General features: G+C 36.3%; 1 protein-coding gene across 1 annotated transcript in view; it reads right to left on the bottom strand.

Moving 5' to 3' along the window:
• Positions 1-477: 477 nt before the first annotated feature.
• The window catches only part of ADAM28 (ADAM metallopeptidase domain 28), a 73,815-nt gene continuing 56,396 nt past the window's right edge, over positions 478-17,896 (bottom strand). Inside the window, 5 exon segments of the mRNA XM_074285423.1 lie at positions 478-2,303; positions 7,376-7,441; positions 7,812-7,877; positions 9,545-9,629; positions 11,047-11,152. Coding sequence (XP_074141524.1) covers positions 2,283-2,303; positions 7,376-7,441; positions 7,812-7,877; positions 9,545-9,629; positions 11,047-11,152 — 344 coding nt within the window. The 3' untranslated portion in view covers positions 478-2,282.

The following is a 17,896-nucleotide window of genomic DNA, read 5'->3' as shown; positions in this document are numbered from 1 at the left end:
AAGAGGTTGAAGAAGGCCTAATGTAGTAAGTAGCACCTGAGCAAAGATTTGGAGGAAGCCTTTGAGGTAGAGATTGGAGGTGCAAATCCATTAAACTTTCTGAGTCTAAGTTTTCTCCCCTCCAAAGTGAGGGAATCAGACTAAAGGGGTTTCCTCACTTTTTTTCTATGGGAAAAAAGAACATCTGACAGTGTTTATGACATCATCATGTCTAAAACATTGGCTTTCTGTCAGATTGCAAATGTTACCTCTCACCAATAAGCTAACCTTCCCAGTTCATTCGACCCAAGTTAGGGAACAATGTGTAGAAATCACCATCAAGGACCACAGAGATTTTTTTTGGTTGTGCTTTGCTTTTACATTCAGCAATGTATAGTGGAGAAAGATCTGTAGTTGGTCTGTATTCAAGTTTCTCTTATGAAACACCTAGATTATGTGATCCTGGATAAATTATATAAGTTCTGTGTTCTAGAAAACTTTTTTTTAAATTATAGCTTTTTATTTTCAAAATATATACATGAGTAATTTTTGACATTCATCCCTATAAAATCCTGTGTTCTAATTTTTTTCCTTCCCTTTCCCACCTGCCCCTATCAGCAACTGACCCAATATATGTTAAACATATGCAATTCCTCTATACATATTTCCACAAATATCATACTGCACAAGAAAAATCAAGTCCAAAAGGAAAAAAAAATGAGAAAGAAAACAAAATGCCAGCAAATAACAACAAAAAGAGTGAAAATACTATGTTGTGGTCCACATTCAGTTCTCACATCCTCTCTCTGGGATCAAGTGACTTTCTTTATCACAAGACCATTGGAACTTGTCTGCATCACCTCATTGTTGAAGAGAGCCATGTCCATCAGAATTGATCATCATATAGTGTTATTGTTGACATATATAATGATCTCCTGGTCCAGCTCATTTCACTCAGCGTCAGTTCCTGAAAGTCTCTCCAGACCTTTCTGAAATCATCCTGTTGGTTATTTCTTACAGAACAATAATATTTCATAACACTCATATACCACAATTTATTCATCCATTCTCCAACTGATGGGCATCCACTCAGTTTCCAGTTTCTTGCCACGATAAAAAAGGCTGCCGCAAACATTTTTGCACATGTGGATCCCTTTCCCTTCTTTATGATCTCTTTAGGTTACAACCCAGTAGAAATACTGCAAGGTCAAAGGGTATGCACAGTTTGAGAGCTCTTTGGGCATAATTCCAAATTGCTGTCCAGAATGGTTGGATCAATTCACATCTCCACTAACAACATATTAGTGTCCCAGTTTGCCCACATTCGTTATTATCTTTTCCTGTCATCTTAACCAATCTGAGAGGGGTGTAGTGGTACCTCAGAGTTGTCTTAATTCGCATTTCTCTGATCAATAATGTTTTAGAACACCTCTTCATATGACTAGAAATGATTTTAATTTCTTCATCTGAAAATTGCCTGTTCATATCCTTTGACCTTCATATATTTATCAATTGGAGAATAACTTGAATTCTTATAAAGCTGAGTCAATTCTCTCTATATTTTAGAAATGAGTCCTTTATTAGAACCCTTGAATGTAAATATTTTTCCCAGTTTATTGCTTCCCTTCTAATCTTGTCTGCATTAGTTTTGTTTGTACAAAACCTTTTTAACTTAATACAATCAAAATTATCCACTTTGCATTCAATAAAGTACTCAGATTCTTCTTTGGCCACAAATTTCTTCCTTTTCCATAGATCTGAGAGAAAAATAGCCTTTGTTTTTCTAATTTGCTTAAAATATCACTCTTTGTGTCTAAATCATGAACCCATTTCAATCTTTTGTTGGTATAGGGTGTTACGTGTGGGTCAATCTAGGAAACTCTTTAATATTTTTATTGGCAGAAAAAAAAATGCTGACCTGGTTTAGTGAAGGGGTTTTACTCACCCAGGAATTCCCTATATCAATGAAATTACAGGTTCATTCTCCATTCCTAACTCTTCATTCAAGCTTTGAGTATTATCACCCTCTCCCATCTCTTGTAGTCCAAGAAGCCAGCCAGTCCCTTAAATCAGCAGTCCACTCTATGCCAGGTTCTTCTATTTTGCCCTAGTTTTTTCACCAAAAGGTAGCATTGTGGAGCATCATGGCAGTCCCACCAATGTTCCATGAGGGCAAATTACTCTTGAAGATTGAATGTCTAATCTACTAAGATCCACCAGATTCGTGAAAAACGAAGGTCTTTTCTTCCATCCAGATTCCTGTCCTATCTTCTGAATTGTTCACCCATCCTTGTGCAGGTGATTCAAACTTTGGGATTTGTGCCCTAAAAAGATAAGGCTTTGGCATGAATATAATAAGTAATTATCATGTGAATGTTTTAAATAGAAATTAATAAATCTGAGATCCTTATAAGAATATTGGTAGTTGGTATCACTGACTCACTTTGCATACTATATTTTGTAATCCTTTCCTTACTTATAAGGAAAAAGACAAGATTCATATCACCAATAAAATCCATGAGAAGAAGAGGAGAGATTTAAAGCTAAAGTCCACTAGAGAATCCCAGAAAGATAGAGAGGGAGTTGGCCAAGTGAAGAGCATGCTAAACTCAAGGTCAAGAAAATATGGTTCAAATATCATTTCTGACAAGTTCTTGACTGTGCGACTGTAATGTCCGGGCTAGCTTTCTGGAGGTCCTCCAGATGGGCCTTGGTCTCAGCAAGATAGTCACCATGCAGAAGTTCAGGAATAGAGTCTAAAGACGTTATTGTCTCCTTCACAGTCTGTGTCTGTCCCAGTCTGACTGTGTCCCCAGTTCTCTCAGCCCTTAAATACCCTATTACAATTACATTATTACAGCATACTGAGTATGTGTGAATTAGAGAACCGTGCTAAGTACTAAGTATATGTGAACTAGAGAACCATAATTTCATCCATCACACTGAGTTAACACCTTGTAAGTAGTCTTGTTTCTAGTATACTTTTTTTTTTTTTTTGAGACTGGGGTTATGTGACTTTCCCAGGGTCACACAGCTAGGAAGTGTTAAGTGACCACATTTGAACTCGGGTCCTCCTGAAGTCAAGGCTGTTGCTCTATCCACTGCGCCACCTAGCTGCCCCTCAAGTATACTTCTACAGAGTTCTGGGCCTGTATATGTGACCCTGCATAAAAAACTCAATCTCTTTGAGTATGTGTTTCATCATCTGTAAAATGGGAATAGTATTGTTTGTGATCACTTACCAGTAAGTAAGGTTGAAAGGTTTAAATAAGAGCTTACAATGCCTCAAAAAGTTTAAGCAATTATCAAATGAAGTCAGTAGAGAGTAAGATGCCGAGAAAATAGTTATAATTATAATCAATTAATAGATATCATCTCTAAAGAGTTTTAGGGTTTTCAAAGAGATATCTCTATCTGTGAGTATGTACTCTAATCTTATCTGATTCTCACAACCTGGTGAGGTAGGTGTTCGAGGCTTAAGGAGTTTAGGTGACTTTTCTAAAGTCATCTAGCAAAATTAGTGGCTGGGAAAAGATTTATGTTTTCCTCATGTTTGTGTCCCATTCACACTACCACTTTTAGGATCACAGAGCACTTTTCTCAAGGTGTTATGGGACCCTGAAGAGAATGGGAGAATAGAACAAATGCAGTAAATCCCAATCCATTAGCCAGAGATCTTCTTCTTGCCTCTTGTTCTTCTTTGGCCTATAGCTGAAGGTTATCCAAGACTCAGAGCTTTGGGGCTATGGGTAGGGATGAGAGGCAGTCACAGATTGCAGACTGTGCATTGTTGGCACTCATCTTAAGGTTATTTGGGTTCTGTCTTAGTCTGGTCTGTTCATATCTTACAAAATACAGCTGATAAGTAAAAATTAAATTTAGTAAGCATTTCTAATATTTCTGAAATACTTTATATCCATTCTTTCTTTTGGTCCTCATAACAAGCCTCTCAAATGCACGCTATTATGAGTGCCTTCCTGAGAAGTCAGGGGGTGTGACAACCTGTGTTGTGATTGAAGCAGAGTGATACCAGGTGGCAAATTACATACAAGTTGTTTATGTGGTCCCACATGTGTAGTATATACTTAGCACATGCACAGTGTTGTTTTGGTTACATAAGGGTATGAGGGTATAGAAGGGTGAAAGAAGGGGGAATAAACAGACTCCATATTTCCACCATCCTCAGGAGTCTCACCTTATCACTTCTCCAGGAAGATAGAATGTTTTAATCACCCCAGTGTGGGGGCTCTAGAAAGCATGGTATGTTTTGACACCCCAACTTGGGAGCTATAGAAAGCAGGGCACAACACAATGTGAAGGGAATGAACTAGATGATCTCTGAAGTCCTTCAAACTACATATCAAGGGTTATACAGCTGATGTCTGAGGGATTTAAATCCTCCAACTCTCACACTCTACCTCCCTGATTATCCTGTGGAAGAACTATTTCTTTTTCTTTTCTTTTTTTTTTAATTTATTTTTTTTTGTTTATTTATTTTTTTTATAATTATAACTTTTTTTTTTTGACAGTACATATGCATGGGTAATTTTTTACAACATTATCCCTTGCACTTACTTCTGTTCAGATTTTTTCCCTTCTTCCCCCAACCCCCTCCCCCAGATGGCAGGCAGTCTTATATATGTTAAATATATTACAATATATTCTAGATACAATGTATGTGTGTAGAACCGAATTTCTTGTTGCACAGGAAGAATTGGATTCAGAAGGTAAAAATAACAGTTTACACTCCTTTCCCAGTGTTCCTTTTCTGGATGTAGCTGGTTCTGTCCATCATTAATCAATTGGAATTGGATTAGCTGGAAGAACTATTTCTTAGGGAGAATTTGTTCAGCCTGCTATTGCCTTTGATGCAGCCAGGGATTATGCTTGAAAACAGGAAAAGGAAATACCGCCATGTTCCCAGTGATGGTTTCTGGGAAGTTTGAATAGTTTATATCCATCCACAAGTGTGATTGCTATACTCACTGCTGCCTTTAAAATGCACCTTTTTTGCTGCAGACTTTAGACTATAAATGTGAAATTATAGAGGTGTTCCCTGAAGCCCATGTAAAACTGTGTTGACCATTATTACAGTCGTGCTTATTCAAAGTTATCAGAGGCTGGAGAGAGTTGAATCCAATAGAGAAGAAAAAGTGATTTTTTTTTCAAAAAGCTTATAAATTAAGATGGCAAAACCCCTAAATATAATATAGTCCAATCTTTTTCATTAGTGGGTAAGTTAAACAGGAGAAGAACCACACAGGTGATGTGATAGGTTCAAATCTAGGTCTTTTCTCAGGACAAATACAGTCTCAAGTGAGTGCAGAGAATGATGACTGAATTTAGAGACCCAGAGTCAAATCCTTCTTTCCTCCAGCCATATTAACTACCTGTGCTCCCTTAAGAAAGTCACCTATTATGGGGCAGCTAGGTGGCTCAGTGGATAGAACACCAGCCTTGAATTCAGGAAGACCCGAGTTCAAATCTGGTCTCAGACACTTAACACTTCCTAGCTGTGTGACCCTGGGCAAGTCACTTAACCCCAGCCTCAGAAAAAGAAAGTCACCTATTCACCCACAGTTTTCTCATCTATAAAATGGGATCCTGAATTAAGAAATGCAAACTATTCCAATATCTTTGCCATGAAAACCCCAAACCCTATGTGAACCTAAATGGGGACACAAAAAGTCAGGCAGGATTTAAAATGATTGTATAACAACAGCAGCAGCGCATGGAAGAAGGATTCAGTTTGTTCTGTTTGGACACAGAGAGTAAGATCAGATGCAATGGATGGAATTATAAATGGGATAATTTAGGCTTGGAATCAGGAAAAAAAGCCAGAATGACTTTTGATATTGCTCAGTCCGAAGTCTTGAATTGTATCAAGTTAACACTGTCCATGGAGTTTTCTCCAAGAAAACTTCATGGACAGTGTTAACTTCAAGAAAACTCCATGGGCAGTGTTAACTTCAAGAAAACTCCATGGAGAGTGTTAACTTCAAGAAAACTCCATGGGCAGTGTTAACTTCAAGAAAACTCCATGGACAGTGTTAACTTCAAGAAAACTCCATGGACAGTGTTAACTTCAAGAAAACTCCATGGACAGTGTTAACTTCAAGAAAACTCCATGGACAGTGTTAACTTCAAGAAAACTCCATGGACAGTGTTAACTTCAAGAAAACTCCATGGACAGTGTTAACTTCAAGAAAACTCCATGGACAGTGTTAACTTCAAGAAAACTCCATGGACAGTGTTAACTTCAAGAAAACTCCATGGACAGTGTTAACTTCAAGAAAACTCCATGGACAGTGTTAACTTCAAGAAAACTCCATGGACAGTGTTAACTTCAAGAAAACTCCATGGGCAGTGTTAACTTCAAGAAAACTCCATGGGCAGTGTTAACTTCAAGAAAACTCCATGGGCAGTGTTAACTTCAAGAAAACTCCATGGGCAGTGTTAACTTCAAGAAAACTCCATGGGCAGTGTTAACTTCAAGAAAACTCCATGGGCAGTGTTAACTTCAAGAAAACTCCATGGGCAGTGTTAACTTCAAGAAAACTCCATGGGCAGTGTTAACTTCAAGAAAACTCCATGGGCAGTGTTAACTTCAAGAAAACTCCATGGGCAGTGTTAACTTCAAGAAAACTCCATGGGCAGTGTTAACTTCAAGAAAACTCCATGGGCAGTGTTAACTTCAAGAAAACTCCATGGGCAGTGTTAACTTCAAGAAAACTCCATGGGCAGTGTTAACTTCAAGAAAACTCCATGGGCAGTGTTAACTTCAAGAAAACTCCATGGGCAGTGTTAACTTCAAGAAAACTCCATGGGCAGTGTTAACTTCAAGAAAACTCCATGGACAGTGTTAACTTGATACAGTTCAAGACTTCGGACTGAGCATGGGATAAGGCAAACATATTAATTGCCTTGTGCAGGGTCTCACACAGCCATTTCCTGAGACTAGATGTGAACTCAGGTCTTCTTGATTCCTGATTCAAGACCCAGCACTGAACTAGCCATCTCCATGACCAGAGCTGTCCAAAAGTCAAATGGATCACTGTGAGAGATGGTAGACTGTTACTCTTGGAAGTCTTTGAGCAGAGATCAAACAACTATTCTTCACATATGTTATGGTGGAAATTCCTTTGATAATTGCTTTAGGGGGGTCACTGAAGCTTCCTCCAGCTCTGGAGCTTTGTTTTTCTAGGGTTCTTCTCTTTATAATCCTTATAGAGATAGCCAGGACATGTAGAACACATAGCTAAGCACAATACATACTAGAATGTGGAAAGTGCATGTAGAGAAGGAAACAGTGCTCTTATTCTAAGTTTGGAATAAACCTTCACGTGGCCCTCAGAAGAGGAATCATGCAGAATCAATCACTTGGTTAGTTACTTACTCGGGGGACAAATGAGGATCTAGTTGTAGGAATCAAAGGTGGTGGAAGATTTGGCCTTGTAATTAGCTAGAGAAAGAGAAGAGTTTGTTAGTTAAAGGATGTAACTACCAATTTGAACATATTGAATGAAGAACATGAATTTTCCAAGTAGCTTTGTTCCCAAAAAAGGATAGCTCTTCCAATGTGACCTCAGTTATACTTCAAAGCTCAAGATGTTAGTACTTTGATAGATATCCAGACTTTAATTGAAAATGTATGCCTTTAGGCTGTCTATCTCCTGATAAAGAAGTGATGGACTCAAGGGATGAAGCATGAAATTTGGGAAATGATCAAAGAACTTACAAAGTAAAGGCTGAGACAACAAGTACATGAATAGGTCTAAGTATATTAGGGAAATTAGAAGAGAAGAAAGTTGAGTGAAAAGGGAAATACTTACAAGAGGAAGTGGTGGTGTATTACTTTCCATTGAAGGTGTAGTCATAGTTGGACTGATTGGACCCATCTAAATGTTTTAAAAAAAATTTGTATGTCAACAAAAGGAAACAATAAAAATCTATTACATGCAGATGAATGTGCTACTCTTTCAGAAGCAACACTGGAAAATCTTGAAAGCTCCAGGACTATTCTGAGATCAACTTATAATGCATAGTAATTAGTCAAGCTATCTACTATAACTTATCTACAAGTAATTATTAAAGTGACTTTTCTGCATCAGGGGCTTATTATACAAATACAATTTTCAAAACAATCCCTGATCTCAAAAAACAGCTTCCTTCCTTCCTTCCTTCCTTCCTTCCTTCCTTCCTTCCTTCCTTCCTTCCTTCCTTCCTTCCTTCCTTCCTTTCTTCCTTCCTTCCTTCATTCCTTTCTTCCTTCCTTCCTTCCTTTCTCTTCTTTTTTCTTTCTTTCCTTCTTCTTTCTTTCTTCCCTTTCTTTGTTTCTTCATTCCTTTCTTTCCCCTTCCTCTTTTCCCCTCCCTCCCCCCATCTCTCTCTCTCTCTCTCTCTCTCTCTCTCTCTCTCTCTCTCTCTCTCTCTCTCTCTCTCTCTTTCTCTCTCTCTCTCTCTCTCTCTCTCTCTCTCTCTCTCTCTCTCTCTCTCTCTCTCTCTCTCTCTCTCTCTCTTCTCTCTCCCCCCTCTCTTCTTCTCATTCTCTCTCTCTCAGGAATATTTAACACCAGCTTTCTGGATCCTCTAATACTCAAACAAACTATTCATAATCTTACTTTATTTAAATCATATTTTGGTTTCTTGACATCTAGACTAATACCATGAATGTCTTTCCCCACCTGCTTCTTACTCTAACATTGAGAACAGTAATCATGTTCATAATACTATTGGTTCTGGAAAGGAAATAATGATGGACTACTGAAAGGTTCTAATCAAAATCCCTATGACTCCATAGATCAAAATAACTTTTGCTTTCAATGACTGCCCTATGTGAATTGCATCTCCAAATTAGACTTGAAGTTTCCTGAAGGCACACTTCACTGGTTCCCTAGTACCTGTATAATAGAATCCAAAACCTTCACCTTACAACTCACTGCCACCAAAAGTCTTACTCCAATTCATTCCTCCTATTTCTCTTTATGAGCCTACATCTTCGTTAAACTCATCTATGTTTTCCTATCTGTGTGCCTTTGATCATGTTATTCTTTCTGCATGGAATATTTTCTCTCCCAGCCTCCTTACTCATTAAAAATCTTTTTAAACATTTAAAGATAATGGCAATGTCACTTCCTTCAGGAAGCCATCCACGATCACCCAACCTAAATGTGAGCTCTCCTTTCTCTTTTTAGCTTTTTAGCAGGTTGTGTCTGTCTTCAGCTTCCATTTTTTCCCTTTTACCATAATCCTTATATAGTTTATATAACTATGTAATATAATATATAAATATATATATATATAATATATCACATGATATATAACATACATATTTATATATGATATATAATATATATAATAATTTATATAACTATATAATATCATTATATAATATATACATATACATTCCTACACTACATATGTATATGTATGCTTAAGTCATAATGTTTTTATTGATTCCTGATTTGGATAAAAGATGGTCAAAGAGTGAAGAGGCAGGGTTGAGGAACTATGAAGTGGAGAAAATGGGAAGGAGAAAGGAACTGTAACACAATTGATGGCTTACCTCATGGGAATGAGCACTTTGTAAATCCCGTTGTCTCTTTGATTTCCATTGCCTTGATTTGGAGCCTGAGGTGGGGCAGGATTGGCTACGGTTAAAAGTAGTCTGTTATTCAACCTTCAACAACAATTGTACATAATAGAATTTATGTACAATAATTCTCAGAATTTGAGATCCTGGAGGCCAGGATCAGTTGCTCTTTCAAAGTATACATCTTCAGTGGCTGGCAAGATGCCTGATTCATTGGAAGTAAGAATTGGCTTATGATTTCATTGACAGAAATTTCACTGGTAAGTGAAAGATGTAAATATGAAAAAAAAAGATGTAAAGATGAAAGAGTAAGATGCTACAGTGCATAGATGGATCTGGAGTTAGGGGGACCTAAATGCAAATCCAGCCTCAGACACTAACTAGGTGTATGACTCTGAGCAAGTCACTTAACCACAGTTTCCTTATTGTCAAAAAAGCTTAATAATAGCACTTACCTTTCAAAGTTGCAAGGATAAAATGAATATTCATAAAAATATTTTATAAAACTATTATTGATATAAGGAAATTATAGATGAGTGATCTTCTACTAATGTAAGTTAGCACCTTCTCTATAACACAAGTCTTAGTTACTTAGAACACCAAAATAAAATGATGTCCCTGGAATCAGAGCCAGGAGTTTAAGAGATGGAACTTGGATCCAGTTCTTCCTGATTTTAAGCCCAACTTTCTACCCATTATTCCACATCATTTCTTTCCATTACACAATACACATTTGGAAAACTCTACTATGTTCTGTCACTCTGGTGTCTAGGTATAACTAAATGAAGGAAATGGTAAGAATGCCAATAAGCAGTCTAAGTAGAAAATGTCTAAGGCTGTTTGACTTTTCTATCACAAAGAACTGAACATCCTTGGAAGTTATTTAATATCTCTTTACTTTTCTCCTCTATAACATAATGACATTAACATTAATCCTGTCTACCTCTCAGATCTGTTGGGGGAAAATAAGAAAAATGCATAGAAGTATAAAACATTTTATTATTGTTACTATAATTCTTTGCTCCTTAGGAAGATGTAATCTATTTTTTTTCTATCCCTTGGTGTCTCTGTGTCTTAATTTCCTTTGATATAAAATTAGGATTCTACTTGGTACTTGGAAGTACTTGGACAACTCCCTTGAAGAACTTCTCTGAGAATCAAGTAAGGTAATAACTGTGGAAAATATTACAAATCATAAAATGTTGTGTTTACATTGTCAGCTCTTTCAGTGAGATTGTTTTCCTCTTTATATAGAATAAGTCTTTCAGAAGTTGTTTTACTACCACGGTTTGATTTTGTGACATTTTCTTCCTCCTCCAATACTCAAAATACTTTTGAGCACATTTCTTTATTATTAAAAATAAAATAATATAAATTTTTCTGAGAGAGTTGTGAGTCCTCTCTCCATTTAGATGACCTTTGAGAAAATCACAAAACTAGAAGGAGAATATCTGGCACAAGGGAAACAAACTTACCTCTGAACTTTTTTCCTCTTAGCTGTGCTCTGATGTCGAACTATAATTGCAGCAATGATAATTATGATGGAGAGTGCAACCAGAATGCCCGTCACAATGGAAATATCTGTAATGTTAAGAATAAAAAGCAGAGACCTCAGACATTGATAACATGATAGAGAAGTCTACAATGTGGAGGACAAAATGAATAAATATATAACATTAAGAAAACAATGAGGCTATAATTCTCCAACACTGAGAAATCTGAGGAATAATCTACAAAGTACAGAAAATAATGAAGATTTCTACAATCTTCATGACATAATGGAAAAAAAAATCTACAATTTTGAAGACAGAATAGAAAAGCCTTTGACTTGCAGACTACAGTTCAGGACACAATGAGAAAATTGACAATGAGAAATCAGAGTATAAATACAAGATATTGAGAACATGATGGAGAAATCTGCATCGAGAACAAACACTGCATCAAAAACAAGGCACAGGTGGAATGGAGCAAATAAATCCCAGCATTTCTCAAAAGCTTCACTCCTGGTCATCTCCTAGTATCTCCTTTTTAATAAGACTGTCCTTGGAGGAACATGCAGATGTAAACTTAGAAATGGAAACATTTAGTGCTATTTCATTTTGCAAATGGGAAAAGTGATGATTAGAGTGGTAATGTATCTTGTTCAAGGCCAAACATCTCGAACAGATTTAAAATAGAAATGTGTTTTTACTGTTCCATACTGTCCTTGGTTACACAAGAAAATGAAGCTGCTTGTGGTGGTTCTCTGTTTCTGAAAGGACAAGCTTTTTGTTTCTTTCTCCATTATAGTCTACTCTATATTAATCAATAATATCTTTTTATAGACATTTTCAGATGCTATTCTTTTGAAAAGAAGATCATTTGATCTGCAGTCTTAATGTTGTTTCAAATCATTCTATCTATATAAGATGTTAGGTATATCCCCTTCTTCATTGAGGTTTTTTTTTTCATCTGTAAATGAAGAGGATTATGTGTACACTGATGACAAAATGCATAGATGTTAACATCTGACTATGAAACTAGAAGTAACTGTATTCAAGTTCTTCATCTGAGGCATGTTATCGTATGGTCCTTTACCTCTTAGTGTTCCCAAGGTAACCCTTCAAAACTATTACAGAGGGGTCAACAGTTCTGCACTGAGGAAAGGAATTTTTACCTTGGCAATATAGAATTGATTAATTATAATTCTCTAAAGAATGGAAAAGGAAGAAAAAGAGAAGAAGAAGAGGAAGAAGAAGGATGAGGAGAAGGAGGAAGAAGAGGAGGAGAAGGAGGAAGAAGAAGGAAGGATGAAGAAGAAAGAAGAAGGATGAGGATGAGGAGGAGGAGGAGGTAAAGAAGGAGAAGGAGAACAAGAATGAGAACAAGAAGAAGGAGGAGGAAGAAAATGAAGAGGAGGAGAAAGAGGAGGAGGAAACATAGAAAGCAATTATACACCCAAAGAGATCATAAAGAAGAGAAAAGGACCCACATGGACCAAAATGTTTGTGGAAGCCCTTTTTGTAGTGGCAAGAATGTGAAACTGAGTGGATGCCCATCAGTTGGAGAATGGCTGAATAAATTATGGTATATGAATGTTTTGAAATATTATTGTTCTGTGAGAAACTACCAGCAGGATGATTTCAGAGAAGTCTCGAGAGATTTACATGAACTGATGCTAAGTGAAATGAGTAGAATCAACAGAACATTATAGACAGCAACAAGATTGTGTGATGATCAATTCTAAGGGACTTGACTCATTTCAACAATGAGGTGATTCAGACCAGTTCCAATAGATTTGTGTTGGAGAGAACCATCTGTATCCAGAAAGAGGATTATGGGGACTGAATGTTGATCACAACAAAGGATTTTCACCTTTTTTGTTTTTTTTTTCTTTTTTCATCTGATTTTTCTTGTGCAGCATGATAAATATGAAAATATGTTTAGAAGAATTGCACATATTTAACCTTTGTTGGATCACTTGTTGTCTAGGGGAGGGAGTGAAGGGATGGGAGAGAGAAAAATTTGGAACACAAGGTTTTGCAAAGGTGAATATTGAAAACTGTCTTTGCATGTATTTTGAAAATAAAAATCTATTATTAAAATTTTAAAAATCAATTGTACACATTAATCTTGACAGAGCTTTCATTGATCTCATTCCATGCTTGGCACATATCTAGGGGTACAAGGACAAAAATAGAAGTTTCTACTCTCCTGTTTCTGTATCACAGTGTTCAGTTTATAAAAAGATTATTGACCTTATGGAAAGTATTTTGCAAATTATGCTAATATATATGCATATATGTATGTATGTTATTTAGATTGTTATCTCCCCAATAGTGCACAGCTCCCTGTGTAGTTTAATGTTTTTCTATCTCTGGTACCTAGCACTGGGATTTGCCCTTAGTCATGAGGGGTGAAGGAAGGGGGCTGAAAAAATGTTTATTGAATTAGATCAAATTACAAATTGAAATGTGTTAAAAGCCCTCATCCATGACAAACACAAAGTCATTTTGGTCCTGGAGACACAGAACTGGAAGCGATAAATTTAAGCCAAGCAGAACTGGCTAATTGTCACGTATCCTAAGTTGGGGGAGCCAGATGGAGGGGTTGGGCAGTAGGCCCAACAAAGTAATCTAATTAAGGAATTCTCCTCACCTCCCGACTTCGAAAAAAGATTATAGACTCTTAGGTCTTGATATGAGAAACACATGAGGTACCAACCTAAAATATGAGATTCTTACACCCTAGAATTCAGAGGAACCAATGCAGTGCCTGGCCCATAGTAAGTGCTTATAAATGCATGTTTCTTTCTTCCTTCTCACCTCTTAGCAGCAGATTTTTGTCTTTATACCCTTAATTCCAAGCAGAGAATTTTGTTCAGAGGAAGAGCTCACAGAATGCTGGATTATATCTCTAGAGAATGGCAGGGGCTGGCTAGGGAGGCATGGGGTGACCATGGGGCCAGGCTCATCAGGCTTCATCAGACTTCCAAAGGGAAGGTATACTTGGTGCACACACACATACACATAAGATTACAAGTCCCTGTTCTAGTCGAACTTCCTCATTTCATTCACAGAAGTTGGAACAGAACTAAGAACAATCAAATAATCAGTTCAGTTTAAATAGGCAATATGTATCAAGGGGAGGATTTGAAATCCAGTCCTGTGACTCCAGAGATGGTACTCCTTCTATTAGAACACACTATTTTCCCTTTGTTACAACATTAATAGAAGGGTAAGGATGTAATTACTATTTATGAAATCTTTGCCAAATCACTTAACTTCAAGTTAAGGAGATCAATTTCCTTCTCTACAAAATTAGGAGTTGAATTACATGGTCTCTGAGATCCTGTCTACCTTGAAATTTATGATCTTAAGAGTTATGAATCCCCTGTGCCCCTGTTTCTTCATCTGTAAAGTATGAGTGTTGGACCAGAAGAACTTTGGATTTTATCTTTTGGGGCTCAAAACCTATGATTCTTTGATCTTATGATTGAGTAATCCTACTGTCAATCTAGATGATAATCTGCCCTAAATTACCCCAGGGGAAATCAGTGCCATCCAGAAGTACCCGTGGGAGGAAGGAGCAATGAAATGTCCTTAATTCTATGTCAACTACAAGGCAACTCAGAATAACAGAAAATGGTATGAAAGACTATCAACTTCGAACTTCTAAGTGACAGTCTGAAAAAGGCAATCCGTATTGTTGGGCTTGGAAACTAGGAGTGGTAACAGGGAGATTGTGAATGGCTGGAGGGTAAAGCTCTGAACTTCTGCTGGGGAAATGCTTGTTCATACAGAGTTCCCATCAACCATCACTTGGAAGCTCAGAAGGAGCTTACTAAACTGCAGGAATCCAAAGGACAAGAGAGAAGCTTGGGCAAACTGGAGGAGAGAGATCAGGATATCAGGAAAAAGAGGAACAAGACACCTTGTAGTATTTTTCAACACTAATGACTAGCCCAGGCATATACAAAATGCAAAATGTTTGTGGGTATATACATATATATATATATACATATATTTATATATATATATATATATATATATATATATTATATATATATGTGTGTGTGTGCATGTATGTATTTTTATTTTTATTATTATTATTATTATTATTATTATTATTATTATTATTATTATTTTAGCTTCTCTTTGCACTATTTTTGCTATTGTAACAGGAAAGAATACCCAAAATGTACTTGTCCGTTAAGGGCCCTGTTATCTAAAAATTAAGTTAAGCTAACAATCAACAATTATTAAGTATCTATAATGTGCCAGGAACTATGTGAAGCACATAGTGAATTTTATTCAGCCATTTCCAGTCATGAACCATACTTCACGATCCCACTTAGGGTTTTCTTCACAAAGATGCTGGAGTGATTTGCTATTTCCTTCTCCAGCTCATTTCCCAGATGAGGCATAACGTAAGTTGCCCATCTTCACAAAGCTAGGAAATGTTTGAGACCACATTTGAACTCAGAAAAACTCATCTTCTTGATTCTAAGGCCCAGCTTAATATATACTTGTTGCTTGAATTGAAGAAATGACTTTTTCCTGAATAATCAGGGAGATACATACAGATTTGTAAGTTCAACATTCCCAATGTAGACTTTTAAAAAAATGTAGCTGGAATCAACCCAAATGTGGACTGAGAACTGGGATGATTTTACTATGGAACCTCAAATTCCTAGTACTTCCATTATCATGGAAGATTCAATAACTGGTTATTAAATAGGATGTGTTTTCATATTGTATCATGATACATACAAAAGTTTGATAGAGCCAGCTCAAACTAGTTTGGCAGGATTAATTGTTAAATTTTCAGTGTCAGTGTTTACACCTCAGAAGTTGGTAAACAAAATAAGCCAAAGGTTCCTTCTTTCCTCCCTCCCTTCCTCCCTTCCTTCCTTCTTCCCTCCCTCTCTTCCTTCTTCCCTCCCTTCCTCCTTCTCTTCCTCCCTCCCTTTCTCCCTCCCTCCCTCCATCCATCCCTTTCTTTCTTCCTTCCTTCCTTCCTTCCTTTCTTTTTTGATTATGTAAACTAAGGAAAAAATGAAAAAAATGTTAATAACATTGCTCAGCATTTTTCTTGGCATATATTATTTTGCATACATATTTTTGAGAGCTAGTTGTTAAATATTCATCAGTCTAATCCTGCATGTGAAGGAGTTTGCAATTTAAAAGAGTATTCACTTTTGCTTCAAGAGTTAATTTGTATTTCAAGAGTTAATTTGTTTAAGAATTCACTGCTCCTTTCTTTAGTGAGTTGCCAAGTGCAGGAGACCTTGAAAGATGAACAGACTTCTGCTTGATGCTATTTAAGAAAGAAAGCTAACCACTTAAATGAAGGGTTCAATGAAGGGAGAACTTTCATGAAGTCCTCCAAACAAGAACTGGGATCTTAAAAGGTTATAGATTAATGAAGAAGGAATGTTACTTTTGGTGGAGCATTTTGCTTGGCAAATACTCAGTTTCTTTGTCCACAATCTACCTTTTATATAAATATAAATATATATACTTATATATAAAAGTGTGTGTGTGCATGTGTGTGTATGTGTGTGTGTGTGTGTGTGTGTGTGTGTGTGTGTGTGTGTGTCTTTTACTAGCTAGATTTCTTTCTTAAGGACCAGGCCTTAAACTAAAACCAATCTGATTCTAATTAGCCACAAATAGGTCCTAGGTCAAGCCCAATTTAATATTGGCTAAGAAATAAATCCATATCAAATATCTAAATTTTGAGAGCAAGAACTTACTATTTAACCAATCTTTCTGGGAAAAATTGAAAACATTTTGGCAGAAAACAGGCATAAGTAAACATTTCATAAGGTGTACCAAGATAAGGTCAAAATGGGCATAAGATATAAAGGGTGATATCATACGAAAATCAGGGAAGCATTGAAAAATTTACTTAATCAGATCCATGGAAAAGAACGATATGGCCAAGCAAGAGATACAGAAGCTCATTGGAAGTAAAATCAATACTATCAATTTCATGAAACTAAGAAAAGTTTTACACAAAGAAAATCAACACAGTCAAAATTTGAAGGAAAGCAAAAAATTGGAGGGGGAAGAGGGCAGTGTCAGAAAGGTGATGGAGGAGACTTACAAGTTTGTCTAATAAAGGCCTCACTAATTAGATGTATAGGGAACTGAATTAAATTTATTTTTAAAATAATAAGAGCTATTCCCCAATTTATGATCAAAGACTATAAACAGGAAGTTTTCAGTAGCAGAATTAAAAGCTACCAAGAGTTATATAAAATATGCTCAAAGTCACTATTGATTAGAGTAAGACATATTAACATAACTTTATAACACCTATCAAATTTAGTAATATGATAGAACAGGAAAGTGACAGAGATTGTGAAAGAATTAAAAGACTAATGCATTGTTGATGGAGTTGCGAACTGATCCAAACATTCAAAAAAACAATTAGAACTATACCCAAAGGACTTTCAAACTGTGCATATCATTTGACCTAACATTATGACTGCTAGGTCTGTATCTTAAAAAAAAAAAAAGAAGAAGAAGAAGATGACGATGATGAAAGAAAAAACTATATATAGCAACTCTTCTTGTAGTAACAAAGAACTGGAAATTGAGGAGTGCTTATCAATAAAAGAATGGCTGAACAAGTCATGGTATATGATTGAGATGGGATATTATTTTCCCATAAGGAATGATGAACAGGATTATTTTAGGGAAAAAAAACATGAGAAGATTTATAAGAACTGATGCAAATTGAAATGAGCAATACCAGGGGAACATTGTAGATAGTGACAGCAATATTATATGTTGATCATCTGTGGAAGACTTAGCTATTTTGATCAAAATAATGATC

The sequence above is a fragment of the Sminthopsis crassicaudata genome, chromosome 2 (genome assembly GCF_048593235.1).
Source record: "Sminthopsis crassicaudata isolate SCR6 chromosome 2, ASM4859323v1, whole genome shotgun sequence".
NCBI lineage: Eukaryota > Metazoa > Chordata > Mammalia > Dasyuromorphia > Dasyuridae > Sminthopsis > Sminthopsis crassicaudata.
Note: the sequence above shows the minus strand (reverse complement) of the source record. Positions and strands in the feature narration are given on the sequence as shown.